The sequence below is a fragment of the Callospermophilus lateralis genome, chromosome 4 (genome assembly GCF_048772815.1).
Source record: "Callospermophilus lateralis isolate mCalLat2 chromosome 4, mCalLat2.hap1, whole genome shotgun sequence".
Taxonomy (NCBI): Eukaryota; Metazoa; Chordata; class Mammalia; order Rodentia; family Sciuridae; genus Callospermophilus; species Callospermophilus lateralis.
Genome location: NC_135308.1, coordinates 33,963,900 through 33,989,808, shown reverse-complemented (window position 1 = coordinate 33,989,808; position 25,909 = coordinate 33,963,900). Strand labels below are relative to the sequence as shown.

Here is a 25,909-nt window from a genome sequence, read left to right as displayed (position 1 = left end):
TAGATTATAGTCTTCCTTCTAACCTAGACAGAAGTAGATAAGAGTTTTGGTGGTGAGGGAAAGACCTGGCATTCTAGTACATAAAATAAGAGTTTGTAGAATAGCTACACAATAGAGGGGGCAAGTGAAATGGAAATCTAAGAGAGGAGAGTGGCAAGAAGAGTGTAAAGGCCCTTGGCTGGAGAGCGCTTGGTATGCTCAGGAACAGCCAAGTGGCCAGTGTGGCTGGAACAGAATGAGCAAGGACAGTACTAGAGCCTGATTACATGGCATCTTTTAGGCCATTGTAAGGCCTTTGGGTTTTCCTGTGAGAAGTCATTAGAGTTCTGTCAGCATAGGAAAGACTGATTTACCCTGAATATCCTTAACTAATTTGTTGGCAATAAACATAAAGGGCAAAAATGGATGCAGGAAGATTGATTAGGAGGCTATTACAATCATCCTGGCAGAGGCATGGTGGTCTAGAAGGCAAGGAACAGCAGAGGTACACTGCTGAATGTATCTTGAAGGCCAAACTGACAGAACTTACAAATTAGTTTGGGAGTTTAAGAGTAAAAAAGAGTCAAAGATGACTTCAAGATTCTTAGCCTGAGAAACTAATAGATGGAATTGCCATCTACCATGAAAAAGAAGCAGATGGGGGGGAGCCCAAGAATCAGGAGCTAACATGTTAGGTGTAAGATGTGCATTAGCCATGAGGGAAATGCTGAGGGCAGTGGAGGGTGTGTCAGCATGTGAGGGCTGGGGTGCTGACTGAACTTAAGGGAAGTCATCAGAGTATAAAAGGTGTTTAAAGACACTAAGACAGGGTGATTCCCCAGGCAATGGCTTGTAGATGGCAAAAATTTCTGCAGTCTTAGCCTAGGACACTCCAGTATTTGGGAGACAGGGGGAAGGGAAGAGTCAGCAAAGTAGAACAAGAAAAAACAGTCTCAGAAATTGGGGTAGACTCTAGAGCAAGTATAATACTGTACCCTGGAGGCTAAATAAAAATGCATTTTTAGGAGTGATCAGTTGTGTCAAATGTTAGCAGGAAAAGATAATGAAAGAGAATTGGCAATCATATTAGAAAATGGGAAGGCAGTTCCTTTTTTTTGAGTGGGGAGGCAGTTTCATTGAGTGCTGAAGACAAAGCTATTCTGGAAAGAATGGAAGAAAAGTAGAGACAAGGACAATGCTTTTGAGGAGTTTCTCCATAAAGGTGAACACATACATAAAAATAGACACTGGTTAGCAGGGATGGTGGGGTTATTATCATTCGTTTTTTTTCTTGTTTTAAGATTGGAAATATAACATTACTTACCAACAGAAAAGTCCAATGGAAGGGGAAACCTGGGTTATTTGGAGAGAGGGGATAATTGCGGGGATGAAGTCCCTGCACATAAGTGGAGAGGTTGGCTCTAAGAGCAGATAAGAGGGGATAGAAGGCTGGTGAGCTAGTACTGGTTAAGAAAAAAAAGAGAAAAAGAAAAAGCAGGTGGAGAATTCTGATTAACTTTGGTTTTGCCTCAGTGAAACAGAATTGAGTTAATCACCTTGTGAATGTGGAGGAAGGAGCAGCACTGGAGGTTTGAGGGAAAATATATATATATATATGAATGTGTGTGTGCATATACATATATATAGATATAGATATAGATATATAGATAGTGGTCTTAGAGAGTAGATTAAGTTGATGAGAAAATGTAGTAGGACTGTCAGGCAATTTTAAGGGTCTGCTTGAAGTTTGTCATGAACTGAAGAAAAGTATAGTCAGTCATTTGTGTATTACTTTAGCCACTTTGTAGCTACCTAGCTGCAGCTGCTAAGGAGGCTGAGAGTTGAATTTAAACAGGGTTGAAGGAGGGAAAGGAGTAAGAGAGTTGAGAATGTATGCAATTAGCATGATGGGCCATGGAATCTCACAGAGACAAAGATAACCTGAAGCTAGTTGCAGGGGGCACTCTCATAATTCCAACTTCTTGGAGGCTGAAGGAGGAGGATCTCAAATTTTTAAGACCAGACTGGGCAACTTTGTGAGACCCTGCCTCAATATAAAAATACAAAACGTTGGGAGTATTGCTTAGAGGTAGAGCACTTGCCTGGCAGGCAGGAGGCCCTGAGTTCAATCCCCAGTACTAAAAAAAGAAAAAAGTCAACCTGAGGTGAAAGTGTGGTAAAGTTTGATGGAAAAATTTTGGAGGTCTTGATGGTGTTAGAGAACTGTTCAAAGTGGAGGAGGGAATGAGCTAAAACGATAGGAGGGGTTATAAGAGGGAGAGATGCTTAAAAGCGAGAATTTATTTTTATGGTAGGAAAAGATTTTGGTAGTTGTGTCTAAGGTGACATCATAGAAGTGGATGGCTGAGGTAGGATAGATCATTCAAGGTGGGAGGGTTGGGGGAATAGATCAGTGTAGAGCACTTGCCTAGCATGTGTAAGGTTCTGGGTTTAATCCCCAGTACCTGAAAAAGAGAGAGAGAGGGAGGGAGGGGGGAAGAAAGAGAGAGAAAGAGTGTGAGGGAAGGGTGAAGAAGTAAAGGCCAGAGAATTGAATAAATTATTCTATCAATAATTTCTAATGTTTTGCTCTCACATCTCCTAACACTTTTTCAAAAAACTACATACTTCTCACACATATAAATTGACCTCAAAGTTTCATTTTAAGCTTCCATGATTGCACAAAAATAGAATTTCTGGCATATTATCCATACTGTCCTTTTTAAATAAAGCAAAACATTTAAAACTTACATCATTTAAATATATCCAACAAAATACAAATACCATATCATGCATTTTTAGAAGTACCTACAAATGAAAGTTTAACATGGTTTTCCCCTGAAATTGTATTTCCTTTTCACTTCCACTACAAAATAGAACCCTAATGATGTCATTTGATTCTTTAGTCATTTGATTATCCTGTTATATTTCTTTATATCAAACTATGTATAAGTTAAACATTCTTATGATTTGAATTAATATTAAAATCATTAGTTTGCAATTGATTAAACATTATAAATATTTATAATTATTAAAAATAAATAAAACTTATTTGTCAAAACCATGATCTAGATTTGGGGTGAGTTTTATGATGCTTTGAAGAAAAGGTTTCCAGTATCATAATTTTGAATGTTCCCAGAGCTTTCAAAAGAGAGGCTGGTGGGGCTGAGGATGTAGCTCAGTGTTAGAGCACTTACCCAGTATGTGTGAAGCCCTGGGTTCAATCCCCAGCACCACACACACAAAAGTGGAGGCAGGTGCTGGCGGTATAGCTCAGTGGTAGAGTGCATGCTTAGCATGCATGAATGCGTGAAGCCCTGGGTTCAGTCCTCACCAGTCCCTAATAAACCCTCAAGCAACTAAATGGGTTGCTTTCTAATCTAAAATGGTGTTTGAGACTATAATGGATCAATGATAATTAAAAAGCTGGTTTTCTTTTAGAATTTATAGTACTTCAGCAGTTTGCAAAACTTGAGGCAATGCATCACAATAAGATGGACCTTTTTAAAAACAAATAAACATTTTTGCCCTTTTTTTAAAAATTGGTAAAATGAAAGGATTATAGAAAAAGGAAATTCTCCTTTTGTACATCATCTGCATGAGGACTTGATACTTTATTTTCTTCATAATAAATACTATTCTCAAAACGGCTTTAACATACAAATATGTAAAGATGGATAGGAAGCCTGAAACCTCTCAGTATATAGATACCAGTAAATCAAATATTGCTTAACTTAAAGTTCTAGGATTAATTTAATTATCTTATCCTTTGTACCTAATTTATCTTCCTGAACACCCCAACTACTTAAGAGGTAAAACTAACTAAAGGATAAATTTTCACTTTCTCACTAACCTGTGTTAGCAATGACAAATTTGGAACCCTGTCAAGTGACTGTATCTGAAATTATAATTGATGGGCAATCAGCTACTCTTTGTGCCTCATTCACAATTCAGGTTTTAGTTCTATCTAGAATACATTGTATTTCCCTACCTTTTCATAGAAATTGTTGACTGTGATATGGGCTTAGCAAATCTGACTTTCCATTAAATGCATTTTACAGAAACAAATTAATTACTCTAAAGTAACAATGAGAATCTTGAAGGAAAACAGTGTAGTTGATCTTTATAGCTTCTAAAGCCAAAGGAACATCATGACATTTAATTATAATGAACCTCAGAGCTCTCTGGGAACACAAGATTGTTGCCTAGAGGTCACTTCTCAGCATCTACTTGATCCATATGGTAATAATAAAATGTGGCTTAAGATCCTCATTACCACTTGCCTTTGTAGTCCATGTTTTCCCAGAAATGGGCATAAGATGAACAGTGGTCCATCTGGAGTTTTCTTGAATAAGATATGAAGGCTAAATCATCTATGTATGTCTATGAAATCTAGGCCACTTCTACCAATCAAGAAGCTAAACAGGTTAAATTCTTTTCAAAGTGGAGGTAGTAGTACACACAGTTCTTAAACAGTATTATCATTTTCCACATCAGATTTGTTTAGGAAGGCTTTAAAGATGTACACTTCCTTTAAACATAAACACCCAATTGAGCATCACCTACAAAGAGAAACAAGATACAAGATCCCTATCTCTGACTAAAACCTTTCAATACAATACAAATGGCATAGAAACCACAGTAATGTGGATATAGGAAAGTGAGGAAGCTAGGGTATACAGTATGATAACCCAATGTTTTTGAGTATGACCAATGGAGTCTTCTCAAACTGTTTAAAAGGACCCTACTTCCTTGAAATTTATTATTTGCAATGCTAGAACTCAAACCTCAGAATTTTAATAGAAGTGGCAACGTTTCTCAGAACCCCTGATATGTACGTAACATCTGAATCCGCGAGAAGAGGGATTATAATATGCAAAGTATCCCAGCTTTCTTGGGCAGATCAGGACTGCTGGATTCATGGAATACTTTGGCAAACTCTGTTTAGGAGCACATCTCACCCCAAGCCAGAGGATGTTTCCTAATTGCAACAGGTACATTCCTCTAGTTCTACATGACATGCTTTCACAAACTGGTTCTTTCACATTCTACTTAAATTAGCTTTGAATTTTCATATCAATGTCAAAAGTCAGGATGAAGCAAGTCAATGTGGGAAAATACATCAAGAAAACAAATAACACAGAGTTTACATCTGGGGATTATTTGCAAATGATGTGTACGGCAAATTCTCTTTCATAGCGTAAAATTTCCTTCTCCTGTCCCCTTGGTAGGGAAGACCTCAGTGCAGCATCAAATAAAATAAAGATGCAAGTATCTAGTAAAAGAAAAACAGTAAAGCATCTAGCTTAATTCTAGATGTAAACTAGTATGAAAAATCTACATTTAGCTTCTATTTTAAATTCACTGGCTTAACCACTTGTTGAGATACTTAAGCAGGTACTGCAAGCTCATGCACACAAAACCCCTCCCACTTTTTAAAACAAAACCTTAGCTCTAAACCCATGCTTGTTAAAAGGATGAAATCTTGTTTGGAAACCTTCAACATGAAAGTGACATTAAAAATTTTTAAGCCCTCAATTCCAGTTAGTTAGGCATTTAATACTACTGAAAAGAAAATGTTTAAATTAAAGATAAATTTTTATACAGTGAGACTTAGAAAGAAAATACTTAGGTCCCTCTATTTTTTTCCTCTCTCTTAACTAGCCATGGGAAAGTCTCCTTATTTTTCACTGTGCAATTAGGAGAGTACTGGATTGTCAATTTCATTTCATTGCACCTTTAAATTTAGTCAGAATTTTTCCAAGGTAACATTAATGTTTAAGATACTCTGTGCAATACTCAAATAAACCAAAGGAAAAACTATTACAAGTTTTTGTTGTCAAAACTGAAGACCTTTTCCATTACTATTTTGCTATAGTGCTTCATAATTACTTTTCTTAATCTGTGAAAATTTACTTTCTTTCAAATTGATTGGAAACAAATCTCTGTAACTAAAAAGCACAATGTGCTCTTAAGGTCCTAGAAGAAAATTTCCAATATTTGGGGATGTTATCAAGTCTCAGGCACAAAACAAAGCAATAAAATCCATCTAAAAGTCTTGGACGTGCTATGTAATATAGCTTTACATTTTTGGTAAAGCAAGTTCTTTTGGAACCAAAATCATTACTTTTCATTGAGAGTATGAGTCCACATTGCTATTCTAAAACCTGAACACCTGGAGAGAAAACCAGCCAATAGTTCTAGCACTTGGGTTTTTATGTGGGAAGTTTCTAAGATCAGTGTACTATATAAAGAAAGTCTCTGGTCAAAGTAATTAGATCTTGCTGTTCAAAATAAGCATACAGCTAAATACTGCTCTCTGAACACAGTCAAGAACAGGATAGACAAATACCCACATTTTGAAAAGCCCAAAGTCATACATCAAAACTCAAGCACCAGATCCTCTCTCTTATAATCTATTTATTCTTAAGCTACTTACAAGTTTGAACCAATGCTTTCCTAATACACAGTAAACTAGAAGAGGGATGCAAACTATTAGGCAGTTTTAGAATGAAAAATATTAAAAGCAGCCAAATTTATTTTAACCTGCGGCAAATAGAGGCAAATGGTCCTCTGACTAGAGGAAGATTTAAAGATATTACTGAAGAATAACATAGTGCTGAGTCACAAGCATGAAGACATCAAATATTTGTTTATGCCCTCCTATATGCCAAAAAGGATTTAAGAACCTATTTAAGTCAGGACAACTTTTATCCAACACGCTTCAATTCTGAGACACTTTAGTGCTTATAGATGCACAATCCAAAATATATGCTATACTGAAGATCTCATTCCTTCAGTGTTTATGACAAATATGGACATTTTCAATTAATTTATATGGAAACTGAAAACTTTGCTTTTATGATTAAGACTGCCAAATCAAGAATCCACTAGTAAGTGGGTAACTGAGGAAGTTATCTGGATAACTCTCGGGATTTTTTTCAGGTCTGGAATGCTGGGCTCAAAAGTGATGGTATGACAAGACTGCCCAGGAAATCTCTTTGAACTCTCAAACAGAGGCATTGGAAGAACTATTTTTTTCATTCTCAGATCAAAAAACAGATAATTCCTGTAAGGTCAGAATAATGTCAACTACTGTAATTGATAATGCTGGTCAGTAACTTATGGAAATTCCAAAATAACATACCTTACTTAAAAACCTCAAGAGGCAACATCCATCTGCATGTAGTTAAATATGCCTTTAAATAAATATTAATATTTTTGCTTTATACAGATAGTCAAGAAATTTCAGTGATTAACCTTCTGTTGCTTATAGTGTTGATTCTAGAGTAGGATGGTAGGTAAGATAATTTTCAAGAAAATTCTCTTTAAAAATCTTTTTGATTACTTTAGTGTCTATGCCATTTACTCTCACCTAATATTATTAATTAAGCCTAATAAAGGGCAGAGTTTGGACTTGGTTTTCACAGGCAATACTACCTAGCCACAATTTAATAGCTCTGCATGGTTTTCATTATATTTTAAGAAAATCTTCTATTCACAGAAAGTGATATTACTTTTCCACTTAAAAGTGATATGCTCCCTTTTGAAATAAAATTACATCAAAAAATAAAAGTCAATTTAAAAAAGCATAAAGTAGTGTATCTAAATGTAAGATTAAAATGACATGGGGAAATGGCCATATTCCCTGAGATCTTTGTATAGTGCCTGAACTTTAGAAAATTCTGCTTTGAAGTCTGGTTGCCACATACATAAACTGAAGCTATTGCTTTATAAACTACTCAAGTAGTAAGTTTGTGACCAGGAGAACTCTTTCTTCAGACGAATATGCAGGCATAAGTAGCCATTTTTAGGATGACCATATATTAAATCACTCATTTTCCCACTGAAAAAAATTGCAGGCCAAGGAGGACAGTATGCTAAACTAGTGGATAAGATCTCTGGAATGCTGGTTCAGAGCACTTCCCTCACATTGAAACAGGAGATAAAAAAGCTATGGCTTTTCTGACATCAGAGTTTAAGCAATCACAGTGAAGGAAATTCCAAAATAACATACCTTACTTAAAATACATCTTTAATTACATCTAAGTCTAAATGCATGGATCAGAAAGAGCAGAACTGTCTAGCTTATGTCTGCCAATTGCTCCTCTCTGTTCCATGTAGGGGTAATAAGGACAGAGCCCTCAGAAGCCACCCACTGGGCATATAAAGAGGACTAGGGAGATGCAATGTTTCTGGCTTACTGTAGGGATTTTGAAATTTCAAGTTATTTTTTGTTTCTCTTTTCTCACACCTACATGCTGGCAACACAATTGAGTTATCAACCCATTTGAAGTTATGACCAACACCTCCTGCTAACCCATGGTTCCCACTGGTGTTCCTTAACCACTTTCCTACTTTTCTAAGTGGTACCTCACACATATTTCCAATTGCTAGACTTCCAACATCCCTTTCCTCCTTAGCTCTTCACCAAGAAAGAAGGTATGAGAAGAGTACAATGCCATTTTCTGATACAAAATTTAGCACTCCAGATTCTAAGCACTTCTAAAACTTGTCTTTAGTCACTGCTTATCCCCATTACCTAAGACAATGCCTTGCAAATAGGTACAAAATAACCATTTGAATAAGTGAAAAACATCATTACAACCTTTTACAAAACTTGCTGTCTATACAGTAGTTGCTCTCACTACTTTATCCTTTCCTGCTCACAACCTTCTCCAAGCAGGCTTTCATCCCCATAATTTGCAGCTTATTAAACTCAACAATTTAGTGGTTAATTCTCAGTGCTTATCTTATTGGAAAAAGTTCTTGACTCCCTTCCTGAAACACTTTCTTCTCTGTTTCTGATATACCATTTTCTGGTTTATCTCACTGGGAGCTCTCAGAAGGCTCCTTTACAGGTTCCTCCCTAATTCATATGCTGGAGCACCTTAGGGCTGACTCTTCCCTCATCTGTATCTACTTGGCTACACAAAATCTGATTCCTTAACAGCAGCATTAGTGTTGCAGAGGAGCTTGATAGAAATGCAGAATCTCAGGCCTCACACCAGACTACTGAATAGGAAGTCATATTTTAACATGTTGAGGCAACTCAGACATACAAAAATTGGAGAAGCACCATCAGTTACATGACTTCAAACTCCATTCATAGACTAAATCCCCAAATGTTAATTTCCTGTCCCTTTCCCCAACTTGTCACATACAGGGCTCTGTACTGGATTCCCCTAGAAATCTAAAAGCCATCTGACCCTAAGTACAAAACAAATTTTAACATTTTCCCTCTGGCCAAAAACCCAAGAGTCACCCTTGTCATCACTTTGCTTTCCCATTCCTAGATCTAAGTCCTTTTGTTTGTGCCTATAAAACAGAGACTGGAGGGGCTGGGGTTGTAGCTCAGTGGTAGAGCATTTGCCTAGCATGCATGAGGCACTGGGTTCGATCCTCAGCCCCACATAAAACAAAACAAAAAAACAAAATAAAACACAGACTGGCACCTACCACTAGCACCATTCCCACGGTAGCCACCCTGGTTAGCCACTAACATTTTTGGTGCAAAGACTTGAGTCTCCTCAATTTCCCTATATGCCACCTACAACAAATTCTGTACACAGTACCTAGTGATCTTAAAATATAAATCAGACCCAGGCTTGTCCTACATTTTCTAGCCCCTTTCACACTGCTCTATTGCTCTGTTTTAATCAAATCAACAAGCTTGCTTTGCTCCTCCCTTTCTGCCTCCCTTCCTTATTTCTATTCTCAGCTCTGGTTACTTCCTTAGAAACCTTTAATCACCACAATTAATACTCACCACCCCCTTTCCTTTTACTCTGATTTACTTTAACACTTTAAAAACAGTTGCTGACATTAACTACATCTGACTCTTCCACTAGAATGTATCATCCATGAGCAAGGGCTTTTTCTTTTTATATCACAACTGTGTAATAAATCTGGATGTTGAGAATTCATCATCAGTTTTCATCAATAGGCTGAAATTTTCAAAATGGGGCACTGGTTCCAAAACTTTTCTGTAATTAGAATGGTAATCTTTCAAAAATTCTAATGCTTAAACCACATTCCAAATGCAACCCCACCAATGTAGATCACAATTGCTGGGGTTGGAACACAGGGATTAGTATTTTTGAAGCTCCTGAGGTAATTTCATGTGAGGTAAGTTTGGGCACCACTGGTTGTAAAGTCACTTTGAATTCTAGACTACTTAACAAAAGAAATCCCAAATATGTTAAGCAAACTTAAGTCTTCTACTTCCCACGTGGTACAGAAAACAAAATGAAATTCATGAACACTGTTTCAAATATTAGATCTTAAAAGAGATCACACCTTCCAGGATTTTCCATGCTTGTTTTCCTATTAAAAGTCGAATCCAAACTTGGCCATTTTTATTAGGAAGGATTTTTTTTTGTTTTGTTTGTCTGTTTCTGCTTATATGCTGAGGCAAATTAATGTATGAAAAAATTGCGTTTTTTTTTGGTGTGGAACTGGGAATTGAACCCAGGGCCTCATGAATGCTAGGCAAGCACTCTACTGCTGAGGTATATCCCTAGTCCTAAAAGTGGTGACTTCTATATAAGTTACATCTGAAGGCTTTTGGGAGATTTTCTCATACTGGTATTTAATTTAAATAGTTCCACTCTGGTAATGAGGCCATAAAAATGCTGTATTCTGCAGTAAAGGGTTTGTTTACAACTTGACAAAGTTACAATAAAAGAAATTCTTAATCATACTGTCTAATATTTCTTGCTTAGTAAGTAAGATAATCAACTGGTTCTAGTCATCAATTAAAATACCCTTAGTATAGAACCTAATCAAATATTTTGCATTTGTATATCTCTAAGCTCACCTTTAAACTCTTGTTCATAACTAAGAATGGAGAACATTAATGAAAGAGAAAAATAACTCATTTCATTATTTAAATCCTTCACTACTGTGCAAACACTATAGATTTCAAAAGAACATGGAGATATTTAAACTAACTCATTTTATAAGTGAATGACCTGACATTCAGATGAGGTGAAATGGCATGCCTAAAAGTCACACAGGAGAACTAGAAGAGAAAAAAATCAATTTTTTTTCCAAACAAGCAGACAGGATTTTTCACATGTTAATCAAAAAGAATCAAGATCATCAGATTGGGAAGAAATGAGGAATAAAAAGTATGTTACACAGATTTAAAGGACTAATCAATTTCCTGTCCCCCCCAACCAAAAACTGCTCCAAACACATGGACATATATCCATCAAGATGCTTACTCTTAAAATACTAGAATCTTGGAAAATTCAATTTACAAATACATTATTAATTGCATTGTTATAATGAAATTAGTTCATTAAACATGAAAACATCAAACAGCACCAATACCAGAAAGTTAAGAAGGTAAATACACTATTATTTAAAATAATGTATAATCACTAACTGGGACAGAAATGAACTATAGCCCCTAGCAAAACTATTTAAAACAACTGTTTGACAGAACGGCAATATTTAAAGACTGGTATATATGCCCTTTTCCCAGATAGGCCTGTGGCTAAGCATTCCAGTAGTGGGTAACATAGAAAATATTATAATGCATTTTTTAAATTGTTCAACCTTGAACCATGATACTACATTAACCCAAATTTTGCCAATATGAGCCAACAGCAGCATTTTTGGTACCCTGACTACTCTTACCTGTCCCAATAAAAACAAACAAAACATTAAACAACTTCCTTATTAAACACTAGGTTAAATGTATCTATTTTGAAGAAGCAGCAAGGCATTTACAAATGGGCTACTGACAGTGTATCAAAATGCTACTAAGGAAAATACAGCAGCAAATACTCTAATAAGAGCACATTATTCCACATGGAATCCCAAAATACTCTCATCTCTAGTTCCTTAAATTTCTGGAAAACTAGAGATTAGTAAGTGTATGAACAAATGGGGCTGAAAAAGAAGCTCTCAATGGGATAGTGTTCATATTCTAAATTACCCAAGATAATTTGATGCTTACAGAGAAATCCAACTATATCTAAAAAATCTTTGAGCACATGGAACTAAAATACTAGCAAATCTTTTGTGTTTACCCAAAAAAGTAGCATTGGAATTTTAAGTGAAAATGAAATAGTCATGGTTTGTGAAGTTTTTATAATGCTCACACCACTCTCTCCCTGTTCCCTGCTCCTTTTATCAGGTGATCTGAAGACTACCTGGTTTAAAATATTTGGTAATTTAGTGCAGAAAATTAAGGTCACAGACAAAGTACAACAACTTTTAATACACCATTAATACTAATGATTAAAAATTATTGCATAGTCTTATGCATTTACCCTAAAACATTTTCTGAAAGTAAACGAATTATATAAAAGACAAATAACCCTTTAAAATATGGATGGCCTTTACTACCTCGATCTTCTCTCTTTTTTTGTCTTTTCAGTACTTTTGTCCATTGTTTTCTCATTATCTCCCCTGCACTTTGGGCAATACCATTTCCCCTTTGGTTTATAGGTAAGTGAAACACATGAAAAGTGAAACCATTCAATTGGACACTGTTCATTGTCACATCCTATCATTTCCCCATAAGACACTTGGTTACACAAACAGTATGTAGGTTCATTGGGATCTATTGCAAACTCAACAGGTGAGGCTTCCCTTTCCTGCTTGGCCTTTGAGCGTTTCTTTTTCTTGGCTGACTTCGATTTCTTTTCTTTAGGTGGCTGATCATCACAGTCTTCAATCCCATTTGTCATGTGACATAAATCACGGCTTTCACTGGTTCTCTGCCTGCGGGGTCTTCTTGAAGATCTTTCTGGCTGGCTAGAATCCATTTTTGCTTTATCTGATGCTCGTTCATTTTCAGCAGGATCTTGAAGACACTGTGAATGTAACTCCATTTGTCTTGCTCGATTTTCCACCAATTCGAGCATTTGTGTGACAATCTGAATTTTTTCATCTCCTAATTCTTGACTATTGATTAATGCTCTCTGGAGATGCTGCTGTAGGCGTTTTTTCTGGTTTGAATCATCTTCTTTCTTATATTTTTCATAGACATCATCAATTTCCTTTAATGTTTCTAAAAAGGGAAAAGAAAAAGGAGAACATTAGTGAATATTAACACATATAATACTTGAAAATTAGAACTTAAGGCATGAAATCCCACTCCTCTATAGTATGTACACATTCAAAAACATTCTCCATACAAGACTTTGTTATCCAATATGAAAGTATACTTAGAAGAAATCAAATCAGAACATAAAAATTTAATGTTATTAATCTACATCTAAAAGGATAAGAGATGTGTCTCTAGTAATCAAAAATGTTTTAAATAGATAGGAGTACTGTATGACATTAGAATCTACATAGTACCTTATTGCCTACACTTCATTTGAACTTCAGAACACAACCCTATATAAAAATTTACTAGATCTATCCATAAAACCTGAAATTCCAGAAGTAGGTTACAGATTACAACTCAATTGAATTTACAGGATTTATAATTCAATCAATGACTTGCTACATAATTCCAGAAAAACAGGGTACCTTCCTTTTCATATCATATCCTTGGATATTATTAAACAGAGAAGACATCGGAAATTTTTAGACTTTCATCTCTTTGTTTTAATGGCTTTTTAATTGAAGCATCACATAAAAAATTCTACAAATCAAAACTATTCCAGAGAAGGTCCACTGTTTCTGGCATCAACTGACCAAGCCACAACAAAATTACAGTAAGTCAGCACTAGATCACTCTGCCTTTGTAGATAACTCAGCAGTTGGTTCTAAGCTTTTAGAACTGCTGATTTAGTTGTATAGCAAGTGGGACACTTATTTAAATCAAATAAAATGGCTGAGTCACTAGAAGGTATGCAAAAATCTGTATAGTTTCAGAGGTCACCAAAAATTTACTTAGACTAGTTGTATTCAAATCTGTTCAATTTCTTATTGTAACAATATTAACCAGATATAACTGCTATCAGAAACAGTTCTATCCTAGCAGAAGTGGAGAAATAAACATTAATTTATCATACCACATGACATACCACTATTTTATAATCCAATTATTATTATTATCACTACATACCTACCATTGTTTTATATTCCAATATTAATAGAAAGAACAGAAATAGTAAATAAAATAAATACACTGGAACTGTCTATAAGTAAGATTACACAAAACAAATATTAAACATTATAAATTAGCTCCTCCCTGAAAACTTCAGCTAGTAATACTTGATGGACAATGTTTAACCCAAGACTCGTAACAAAGTGTCACTAGAGTTGAGGGTACTCATTCCTGTATACCATATTTTTCAAAACAGTTCATAACTATTCCATTTACTCAGTTAGGCATGCAAGTGAATTTCCTAAGAATGCAATTTCCCTACAGGAAAAATAAGAAAATTATTTTCCTGTCAGACAAAAAAAAAAAAAGGTAAGCCTGGGGCTGGGGTTGTGGCTTAGTGGTAGAGCACTTGCCTAGCACATGCGTGGCACTGGGTTCCATCCTCAGCACCACATAAAAATAAAATAAAGGTATTTTGTCCAACTATAACAAAACAAAATTTTTTTAAAAAAAAAACGGTAAGCCTCATTGCCTCATTTCAAATATCTATATCTAATAATTAGGAGCTAATTACATATCATACTTGCATAATGATATTGTACATGAGATAAAAATTCACATTTTAAAGACCTCTTACTTAGACAAGAAAGGAAATTAACATTGACTCAGCTTCTTTTGTGTGGTAAATATTTTCTTATTTAATCTCCACAACAAACCCACAAGGAGGTCATCACTTCTACATGTGATAAATAAAATTCAAGAGGAAAGAACCCCAGACTTTGAACTTTGCCAGATCTGTGTGACCCAATAATTTAAGCACTTTCTACAGGCTGTACAAAAGGCACTTGAAATTAAATATTAAATTTTAGTTAAAAGGTTATTATTAAGAAATTATGAATGAGACTACTAGAACAATAATAAAGGTTCTCTAATAATCAAATCCCATAATAAATACTTCATTCAATTGTGAAAATGTTTTCTTATTTCTCGATTTGATGGGGCCTTTGGTAATTTTTGACAGTGTCTCAAATAGGTGGTGGAGAAATTCTATAAGTTGCCTATAATTTACATAACTAAAAATTGCTGTATTATATTCTAAACCAGGAAATACTTAAGAACTAGCCAAAATTTAAAAAAAAAAAACCTGAACCAATAACATTTGCCAAAGTATATAAACAAAACTTTGAAAGTTGAGCAACCATGTGTATCACTCTTTTAAAATTAATCTTGAAATTCATCACAATCTTAATAAAAATCCTCAGATTTTTATCTCCCAATTTGTAAGCCCTACTATATTACTCATAAGAGCAACTTATGACAATCATACATGATCAGATAGCAGAGATCCCTGTCAACAAATTTAAATAGTGTCCCTCCCCAACTGAAAATAGCATAACTTTTGTGAAGGGTAAACATGTGCTTAAAGAAATGTAAAAACGTGCAAGCTTTACAAATATCAGTGCTACTATCCAAAAAACTAAAAATGTTCAATTTGAGGGGTTTTGGGGGGAGGATGTATTGGGGATTGAGCAAAAGGGTACCATCCTAACCCATTTTATTTTTAAGAAATTTTTAAAAAAGAAATACAATTTATTTTTAATTTTTTGATACTGGGGATTGAACCCAGAGACGCTTTAACCACTGAGCTACATCCCTAGCCTTTTAAAATTTTCTTATGTTGAGATAGGGTCTAAGTTGCTTAGGACCTCACTAAGTTGCGGAGGCTAGTCTTGAACTTTGCAATCCTCCTCCCTCAGCCTCCCAAGTCGCTGAGATTGTAGGTGTGCACCACCGCACCCAGTAAACTCTCAAACACATGTCTCCTTTTTAGGTTTCCATTCATGCTTGTCCTCCATAACTGTAGAAAATAGTATTGAACCGCTTTGATTTAAAAAACAAAACAAAAAAAAAAGTTAAAGTCCAAAAAGAAGGATGGGTTCTAGCCAGCTTTGGAAAAAAATAATCTCGATCTGGTCACTTTGTAAATTTTAATTTATCTGTAAAATGAGTTTTACTTCATAAGTTCTAGGCCTAGTGCAGCAACAGGCATACTATAAGCAATCAGTATTCCTCCAACAATCGCACGAATTCAGAAGACAAATTTACATATTGAGACACTTAAATGCTCCAACATGCCATAGACCAAAAAAAAAAAAAAACAAAAAAAAAACAAAAAAAAAACACCTGTCACCACAGAGGTGGATTCCTTAAGTCACAGGATTAGTGAAGTGTCCAGAAAAACAGAATGGGTCCACGAAGTTATCTTTAAGGTCCGTCTGGCTATTTCCACATTAGGTTTGAATACTCCTTGATTCAGGGTTACTAATGCAAAACATCTACCACTTAAACGTCTCCCTGCTAGTTGCAGGTGAAGGGCTGTTGATAGACACTATCTGTAAGAAAGGTTAATTCCCTGTACTAACTTTTTCGACCATAAACGATGGTTTTTTCCTCATCACTCAAAATTTGGCAGAGGAGGAACCCAGAAGTGAAGAGACGCCAAAGCGGTTGCCCAGCCAACCAACCCACTTCCTTCAGGGGCCCGGAAGTGACACCTGGCCCGGAACCTACGAGGAGCCAGGGTCAGCGATGGTCCCAGTAGCAGCGTCCCCGTCGATTCATTGGGTGGCAAAAAGAAAAACGAAACATCACAACAAACACATCGCCAGCCCCGCTGACTAACTGTTAGGGCCCAACTAATGCCTCTCACGGCCCGGATCTCTCCTAAGCAGTCAGCATCGTCCGCCCCTCTAGCCACCAGCCATGTTCGAGGCCAGCGGGAGCGCGCGCGTTCGCGCCCCTCCCAGGTCCTACGTCATGCCCACGGGCCCCGCCCACAGACATCGGGGGCCCTCCCCGCCACACACACACCCCTCTCCACCTTTCCCTGCGGGGGACCCCTCCTCTTTAACCATTTGTCAGAAAGAGCTGGGAAAAGGCTGCGGCCTCGGACGGCCCGGAACTTTCCCCCGGGCGGGAGCGGGGAACTGAGTGCTCCACTCCAGAGCCCAGCCGCGAGCTGGAGCCGGGAGGGAGGGACCTCTCCGAGTACGCCTTCGCCGCCCTCTCTCGCCCCCTCCCCCCAGCACGTTCCAATGCATCTGCTCTCAGGGGGTGGGGGGCCGTAGGGGTAGGGAAAACCAGGCCCCGCTGATCAGCGGGAGCCCGGCCAGGGCCCGGCGCTCACTGCTCAGTCCCCGCCCGGCGGCCCCTCAGTCGCCGGAGTGGGAGGGTGTGCGGCACCCGGCCGGTGAGCACCGGAACAAATGCTTGATTAAAATGGCTGATTCCCCTCCACAGCAGCTGCAGCCGCTGGGTCTGCAGCGGGTCTGACGAGCGGCCCCCACCCCCACCCGAGACCCCACAGAAGTCCTCGCCGACCGCAGCGGGAAAAGGGAGGGCCGCGAACCCCGTCTCCAGTCCCTTCTCCCCGTCCCACACAGTAGAACCCCTCTGTGCACTCGGGAGAACTGTCACGGTAGAGAAAGTGGCACTTCCCAAGGCAGACTCCGGGCCACCGTGCCAGAGGCCAGCGGATCCGGGTGGGGGAGGACCCGCGCAGGCAGCCCCGCGGCCCCCTACCTTGATATTTGTTGTCCAGCTCTCGCAGCACAGACACGTTCCTCTGCATGTCGTGGGGCAGTGACTCTACACACTCAAGGTAGTCCTGCACGTAGCAGGTGAGGAGCCGGCTCCGCTCCCCGGTCAGGAGCGCGGCCGACGAGTACAGTTGCTGCTGCTGCTGCCCTAACATCCTGCCGCCGCTGCTGCTGCTCCTCGCCGCCGCCGCCGCCGCCGCCTCCGCATCCAGCAGCCACACATGCAACAGCCACGGCCGCCGCGGCTCCTTCGCTCCGCAGCCCGGCGCCGCAGGGACGCTGGCAGCCGCTCGAGAGGGCACAGCCGAATCCCCCGATCTCCACTCCCCCCCAAAGAAGCCCTCACTCCCCGCCCCCGCGGTAACAAGCCCAGGGGCGGGGCGAGATCAGGGCTCCCTCCTTCCCCCCTCCCTTCCCAGGTCTAGAGCAGCGGGGATACCCCCAGCCGAGCTGGCGTCGGGGTCCCGGGAGATGACACTTCCTGCCCCTTTCCGAGTCCCCAGATGCTACCAATGCCGTCTAGTAGCTCGGATCCCCATGACAAGCCCCTCGCTGCCCCCTCTACTCCCAATCACCCTCCGTGCCTGTCGGAGAGTCTCTCACTGGACTGCCCCCGCCCCTCCGCCTGCGGTCGCGTCTGCGCCTGCGCAGGACTCACGCCTAATAAGGCTAGGGGCCCGCCCCTACCGCCCTACCGAAGGGTTCGCATTCTCCCGCCTTCCCTCCGCCACCCGAGCGATTGGTCTGTCATCTCTCGGCTGGGGGGGAGGGTGCGGAGGGTGGCCAAACGGCAGGCTGCGCCCCGCCCCCCTTAAAGGGGAAGCACGGCTGGGCCTGCCTCTTCATCCCATGTCTGAATGGGACTTGAGAGGGAAGGTGGCCAGCTTCTTGTTTCTGCCCTTCCCACGCGGAGGCGGAACCTTGGGCTAGCTCACTTGGCCCGGTATTACCGATTTTTTTTCCCATTAGGAGGATCAAGCGCGGCCCCTTGCGAACCTTAAAAGGAGCAGCGGGCGGCTACTTTTCGCTACAACCCGGAGTGAGGCTTGCGGGAACTACTGGACCCAGCGTGCAGCGGGGCTCAGCTCCCGACATGCGCGGCGGCGAGTTCCCGCCGAGCCACAGCTCGCGGCCGGCGTCTCAGCGCTCCGCGGGGCTCGGTCCCTCCTCCCGCCGCCGCCTTCGGGCTCGCCGAGCACCGGGGGGCCTGTTCGGGGAGGTAGGCGGCGCTCCCTTTGGCCCCCTGTGTTTTCTTTATCTTTTAAACGCCCGGCTTTCAGGTTCGCTGCGGGCCTCGGCGTGCTTCCGCCTTTTCCCGGCTCCGTGGTGGCTTACAGGGTTTGTCCACTTGTCCCCTTCTCAAGAGTCTCCTGTATGTGAAGAAGGGGTGCAGGACTGCGTCTGTCTTGCACACGTGTTTGTCCAACAGTACCCTTTAAAAAAAAAACTCTGAAGGGGTTGGAACGTTTAAGCATTAAACCTCGGTGAGGGCTCACTGGCAGAGGGGGAGGGGGGGCACCACCATCCTTCCCTTTTTACTCATTTTTTCCCTGGGACTAACGATTGGAGGGGTTCGCGGGGTAAGGGAGACGGAAATAAATACCTCATCGGTAATCAGACCGTGGCCTTTCTTATCGCTGTGAGCGATTATGAGGGCTTAATTTCTGTGAAGTGTAAATGAAACGCCAGGCTGATATCAATTACGGACGAACTTTAAGTACATTCAATGTGTATTTTTGAAAAAAAAATGAGTTTAAATAGAACGCATACAAAGAGAATTTTAATGGCACGCTTATGTAAACAAACCGTATTGTGATCAGTATCTTGGAGTTAAAAAGAAAATATGGTGGTGAGGGGTGATAAATTTCCATTTTTTATATGATTAGTTTGCAGTGGTGGTGCACCCGCAGAGTAGCCGTTGATGTGCATCGAAATCTAGACCTTGACCTAGAGGAAATTTTTAAAATTTCAGGCTAAAATAAAGCACTCCAGGGAAATCGATGTCTTCTTGAACTACAGCAGTATTGCAGAGGACTGGGAGATCATCTAAGATCCCCCGACATTAAGAGGTTCTGACCACTTGAATCAAGCCAGGGAGCCGTGAATTCTGAGAATCATTTGGGAATGGTTTCGTTGTCATTCTTTAAATTCTTAGATTAAGCAGTTTAGTCTTGTCCAAAAAAAAAAAAAAAAAAAAAAAAAAATCAGTCATTGTTAAGAACTAAATGTTATTGATTTTTATGTAAACCTACTGCTTCCCCCCCCACAAATTTGAATTAGCTAGTCTTTATTGAAGGAGTAAAATAATGAAAGATGCCTTGTTATTTGTTGATTGAGTTTAGACACTGAATCCCCTATTAATTTTACTCTACTTGAAGTGATCTGCAGGCAGATATGACACTTAGAAACTATAAATGAGAAAAAGCAGTGATGCAGAATATCTATAGAGTACTCCTTCCTGGAACATAATGCAAGACAAAACAAAGCAAGGATCAGTATGGGATAGGAGACCTTTTATAGCATTATTTTCATCTTTTATAATCCTGTTGAACAGTCTGAAAGAAGCAAAGAAAAAAAAAATCCAAACAATGGCATTTTAACTGGCACTAGTGTAAATCTATAAAACAGTACGATGTGATAATACATGTGTGAATGAATTATTTTGGACGTACTTCTATTGATATTTATAAAGGCTAATATAAGGCTTATTCTTGCCATGCTTTCATTTATTTATATTATATGAATATAAATATATATATCAATGCTTATTAAAGCAGCCTCTGAGAGGAGCACCCACATAGTTGGGGAAACACTCAGCTCTATTCCTAAACTCTATCTTCTTTATTTATCAGTGTCCTTTTCTTAGTAATCACTTTATTGGAAATTGGGGGCCTTTTCATATAGGGCTTACTGATTATCCTAAATAAAAAATTTAGAAATCCCCAATTCTCTTCAACATTTGATGATATTTCATCCTGTGACTAAACAAAAGGCATTTTATTTGTTCTTCAATATATTTTCTACTCTTAAAGCAAACCTGAGATAATCTGGTATTCCCAAATAGTGTCTGGGATTACCTTTAGTTTCTAAATCAATTACTTGAAGAAGTCCCAAATCTATCCCTTGTATCTCTCATTTATATGATATGAAAGGAAGAGCAACAACTTCAAACCGATTAAAAACAAACTAGTAAGTAGTCTGAAACATTCCTAAGAATACCTCCTGAGAAAATTCAGTTTCTGCAAGTTGGGCCAATTAAATTTGAAATCCTTTTCTTTCTTCTACTGTTCAATGTTTTTTAGAAACTTTTCATGATAGAAATTTTCAAACAAAAAAGTATTATATACCATTCACCTAGCATTAACATTTCTACATATGGCTATATTATTTAATCTGTAACCCTTCACTTTCCTTAACTCTTCTGTACTAAGTAATTCTGTACTATAAGTAATTATTATAATTTTACCTGTAAATAACTTTAAATGTAAGCAGAATAAAATACAATAATTTTTTAAACATATGATGCCTTTATCCTACTCTCATAATTTTTTTACTATCATTTAATATCCAGAACAATTCAAATTGTTAGATTTCCCTTTTGTTTAAAACAGCCCGGACAAGTCCAACACATTCATTTGGTTAGTAAGGCCTTTTCTAAACCAGGAAGAGGCAATTAATTCCCTGTTTAATCCAGTGAAGCAGATAGAAATGTTTTTTCTAAGGAAGCTATACGGGTAGTTGAAAGGCACTTATGAATATGGGAAGATGAAAAAATCACTTTAAATGAAATCCTCAAAAGGTCACAATTGATACCCCACTATAGATATTTAATTGTACCTAATATGAGTAAATACTTAATAATCTAGTAGTTTCTTTGAAGTGTAATTTTTTCTAGAAGTTTAGTAAAGCCCACTTTAAATTATCCTGAAAAAGACTGAAAACTTTAAATCAATTCATTGTACAGAAAGCAACTAAAAAAAAAATACTAATTAATAGTATATATCTCTACTGAGTTCAGTTTTAAAGCATTTTAATCGCATTATTATATAACTACAGGTAATACACACTAGTTAATTAAAATAGACATTTAAAGAAGATAAATAAAAATTACCAAAACTCCAGATAACTTTTTAAATATCTAATTATACCTATAAGATGTAATTCCATTTTTTGCTTTAGGGAATCACTTTGGCTATGACTAAAGATTAAAATATAGAAAATATCAGATTTTCTAGTGTAATATTAGAAATCTAAGCAATGTCAGCCTATATGTGTACTTTATGTGATAGCACAGGTTTTAAATTGGTGTATATAATTTATCCTACTACTTTATGTTATGCACTGTTCAGCATTTAGAGTAACTACTAGCAGCAAGAGATGATCCTCAAACATTTAATGAAGGAACTGTGAGTGACTAGGACTGTTGCAAGGAGTAAATTCAGTATAATAAAATATCGTACTTACATAGCCAGGGAAAAACCAAGCATATTATCTCCTTGGTTATCATGGAAAAAATAACACATATGGTATACTTTGCATAATGCTGACCAGAAAACATTCAATTTTCCCTAGATGGTTACCATAGTTACATGAGCCGTTTATAACATCAAGAGGGGGAACTAGGTCACAGTATTGAAGGAGTTTGAATTATGCAGTTATGTTTCCTAAAAGCAAAGGAAAGGTTTAAAATTTACAGAAGAGAGATTTATACTATCTGTTCAAAATTGAAATTGTGGTCTCAATTTGCCTGTGAAACTTTAAAGTTTGTCCAAAAATAAATAGTTGTTAATATAGATGCAAATTATATATATATATATATATATTTTTTTTTTTTTTTTAAGATGTCAACACATTGTCCTTCTAGATAACCCTCTATCCTCCTAATGGGCTATTTTACATTAAATGTTTTTGCAAGTAGTCAGTAAACCCAACAATTGCCTACAATCTGAGTAGTCAAATAGATGTAAACTAAAGCTTTGACCTCTTCTTTGAAAGCTTGAAATAAAGCTCAGCACAATGCCTGTGAGATGTTACTCATACTATGTTGTACAACAGTTTTCCTATTAATCTCATCAAATGGAAATGAAAGAGATAATGTATTGAAAGCCATAGTAGTATAACTTTCATTTTTTCTTTATGATACTTTTTTTTTTTTTACAGAAAGATGGTTGATTTTTGTTGTTGTTGTTGTTTGGTTGTTCTTTTGATGCTTATTTTTTATTGTTGTTTCAGAACACTCTGGTGTATAAGAGCTCTGCACAGTGCTCAATAAATAAGAGGTTCAAGAAAGAAAAAAATGCATCTAAGGGTTGCACAATTTCTGATGGTAATTCTTAATTTCATGATCACTGCAAGAGATTCACTGATGACTTTTTTACTGCCAAAAATCTGAGATTAATGATTCTCCAAAGGAAGGGAGAGCAGGCAACAGGCAGCCTCACTGAGTAGCTGGGTGAGCACCTGATGCTGCATAACTGTCATTATATAGAGATGGGGAGGAGGTTGAGGATCACTATCATAGATCACTTACAGACCAGCTTTTAACAGGGGATACTATTGGGGCCTAGAGAAGTAACTTGCTTAGCATCACAAATAATTCATAAATTAGTAGAAATCCATCTAAAAAATCAAACAGTAAAACAAAAATTAATCTTATTTTCTGGCTGGTAGTCATTATTAAAAAGAAAAGTGCCCATAGAAAGAAAATTAAGAACTTGGGATATTATAAAATAAAATGATTTTTTTTTTCTGTGAAGACTTGCAGCAAATTAAACAAAATCACTTCTAAAGGAAAATTAGAATTTCCTGAACAATAATGTTCAAAATAATCAAAATAAAAAGTACTAGAAGTCACATATAATTTATACTATTTTTTAAACCAGGGTTAATAACATCTTTTTAAAATGAAATTAATGCTATTGGCCAGGTGCTCCTTGCTTGATATTTTGATCTTTTTTTTTTTTTTGGTACTAGGGATTGAACCAAAGGGTACCAACCACTGAGCTCCATCCCCAGCCCTTTTGATTTTTTAAGACAGGGTCTCTCTGAATTGCCCAGGCTGTCCTCAAATTTGGATCCACATGCTTTAGACTTCCAAGTTGCAGGGATTACAGGTGTGTGACACTGCACCTGGTCTTTTGTTCCTTATAAATAATTCTAACTGGGGTACAGAGAGTGCAGCTTAGTAATTGACCATGTGCCTAGCATGTGTGAATCCTTGGGTTCAATCTTCAGCATGGGGAAAAAGAGGAATAATTAATTCTAATTGATTATTTAATGAGGCTTTATTGGAGCTATTGCTACATTAATTGCTCTTGACATGGTTAATCTAGCATTTTGGTGAATATTGATTTATTTTTAATGGGTAACAGATTTTTTTAATTGCTGTCTAATTTATTTCCATAAATTGACATTCTCTGACTCTCTCCTATACATGAAACTAGTATCTCACTTTGCACAACATATTTGTTACTGGAAAACTGTGTTTACAACTTATTTTGCTACATTAAGTAGTTTTAAATGTGCCAGTTTTATAAGTAAGCAGATCTAAGTTTTGGAAATGGAAATATTCATTTAATACAAACATTTTATCCAACTTCTTTTTTCTCAGTTGTTACCTTCAGAAAACAGGTAGTATTCTTCATTGTTTAACTGCTGTCTAGGTGTAGTTTCTTTTACTTATTCTAACTATAGTGTATATTAGAGATACTTCAGCATGATATCTTTTAGTCACAGAAATGATGTCTTCAGAGAAAGGACTTTGAAGAAGTACCTAAAGTGACAATAGAGATGTTTTCTTCTAGTATCTGGCTAAAGTAAGTACTAGAATTAGATTTCAAAAAAAGAAAGAAAGATATAAAAATGTGAGGAGGAATTTTATTTGGAAAATTTTAGAAGCTAAACATCTTTATATTAGGGGGAATACAGAATCAAATAAGGAAATGGCCGGGCACAGTGGTGCACACCTGTGTCCCAGCAGCTCCAGAGGCTGAGGCAGGAGGAAGTTGAGTTCAAAGCCAGTCTCCACAAAAGTGAGGCACTAAACAACTCAGTGAGACCCTTGTCTCTAAACAAAATACAAAATAGGGCTGGAGATATGGCTCAGTGATCAAGTGCTCCTGGGTTCTATCCCTGGTACCCCCTCACCAAAAAAATAAAATAAAGAAAAGAAATGATCATTAATGGTGGTGGTAAAACATGATAATTAAAACTTTAGGGACAGAGATTTATAAATTTTATTTTTGGAGACTACTTGTGATACATTTTTTACATAACAAAAAATAATAGTTGTAATACAGGGTTAGACCAATAGCCTATCTAACCCAAGTCTTTGGCTGAAAATTAGCATGTTGTTTCAGATATCAGAAAAACCTAATGACTACCATAGCAATTGAACAATTTGTCTCTCATGTATTCAATTGAAGAATCTGTCTCTGGTTATTTGTACTAAAATATACTGAAACCAAAAATCAAAACATCATATTAGTATGCAGGAAATTGTTCTGATCTATGCAGTAAAAGAGAAATTGAAAGCATTATTTCCAAATTGATCACACCATTCACAAATTTGACCAGCAATGCAAAACAGGCAGCATAATTTGTGCAGAACATATGCCAACAATGATGGTAGTATCTACAATACCAATAACCCATACTTCCCTCTGTGAAGCACAGCTGCATTGATACTTGATTCCATAGCTAAAATAGGACTTGTCATTTTGCAAGAAATGACCTGGACCGCCAGACTGCATTGGATGAAGGCCAAAGTAATGTTTTCATACTTTGTGACAGAAATTGTAGATGTCAACCATTGAACAGATAGAAATTCCATTAATAGTAGTAACTACTTTCTTGTGACTTCTACAAACTATACGAATAGATAATAAAGCTACATTTTCAGAGAAATATTGCCATTTTGTTGGGGGAAAAATACCCTTCAAAGAAAGACTCATGTTGATTGGCAATTGTGGTGAATGCATTTCTGGGAATGGCCAGCCTTCTTTGCATTGGTTCCTATTATCCACCATAAGGTTTGGTACCATGAGGAGAATTCAGGAGCCAAGGTATGCTGATTGGATTAATGGGGCATGACCAGCTACTCTGGAGGCTAAGGCAGGAAGATCATTTAAGCTCAGCATTTTGAGGCCACATGGGGCAACAAAAGAAGACCCTGTCTCAGGAAGAAGAAGAAAAGGAAACAATAGCTAGTAGATAGCTAGTAGGCTTGAAGCATTGACAATAATAGGCTGCAGTGTATCTGGAAATAATGTTTATATATTAGGAAGGTAAAATGAAAGTTTTCTCAAAACTAAAA

At 37.8% G+C, this 25,909-nt stretch overlaps 1 protein-coding gene across 1 annotated transcript; it reads right to left on the bottom strand.

Annotated features, from left to right (window-relative positions):
• Nucleotides 1–10,919: 10,919 nt before the first annotated feature.
• Ing2 (inhibitor of growth family member 2) lies at nucleotides 10,920–17,903 on the bottom strand. The gene is made up of 2 exons (XM_076853687.1): nucleotides 17,579–17,903; nucleotides 10,920–13,006 (listed from the first exon to the last, which is right to left on the bottom strand). The coding sequence occupies exons 1-2, from the start codon at nucleotides 17,748–17,750 to the stop codon at nucleotides 12,336–12,338; spliced, it is 843 nt and encodes a 280-aa protein (XP_076709802.1). The 5' UTR covers nucleotides 17,751–17,903; the 3' UTR covers nucleotides 10,920–12,335.
• Nucleotides 17,904–25,909: the final 8,006 nt, after the last annotated feature.

Bases quoted from the DNA above. Each gene is read 5' to 3' on its own strand.
- Ing2 (XM_076853687.1), bottom strand. From the start codon at position 17,750: ATGTTAGGGCAGCAGCAGCAGCAACTGTACTCGTCGGCCGCGCTCCTG. The intron at 13,007-17,578 runs GTAGGGGGCCGC...TTCCCTTTTTAG, and splicing joins GCTGGACAACAAATATCAAG to AAACATTAAAGGAAATTGAT.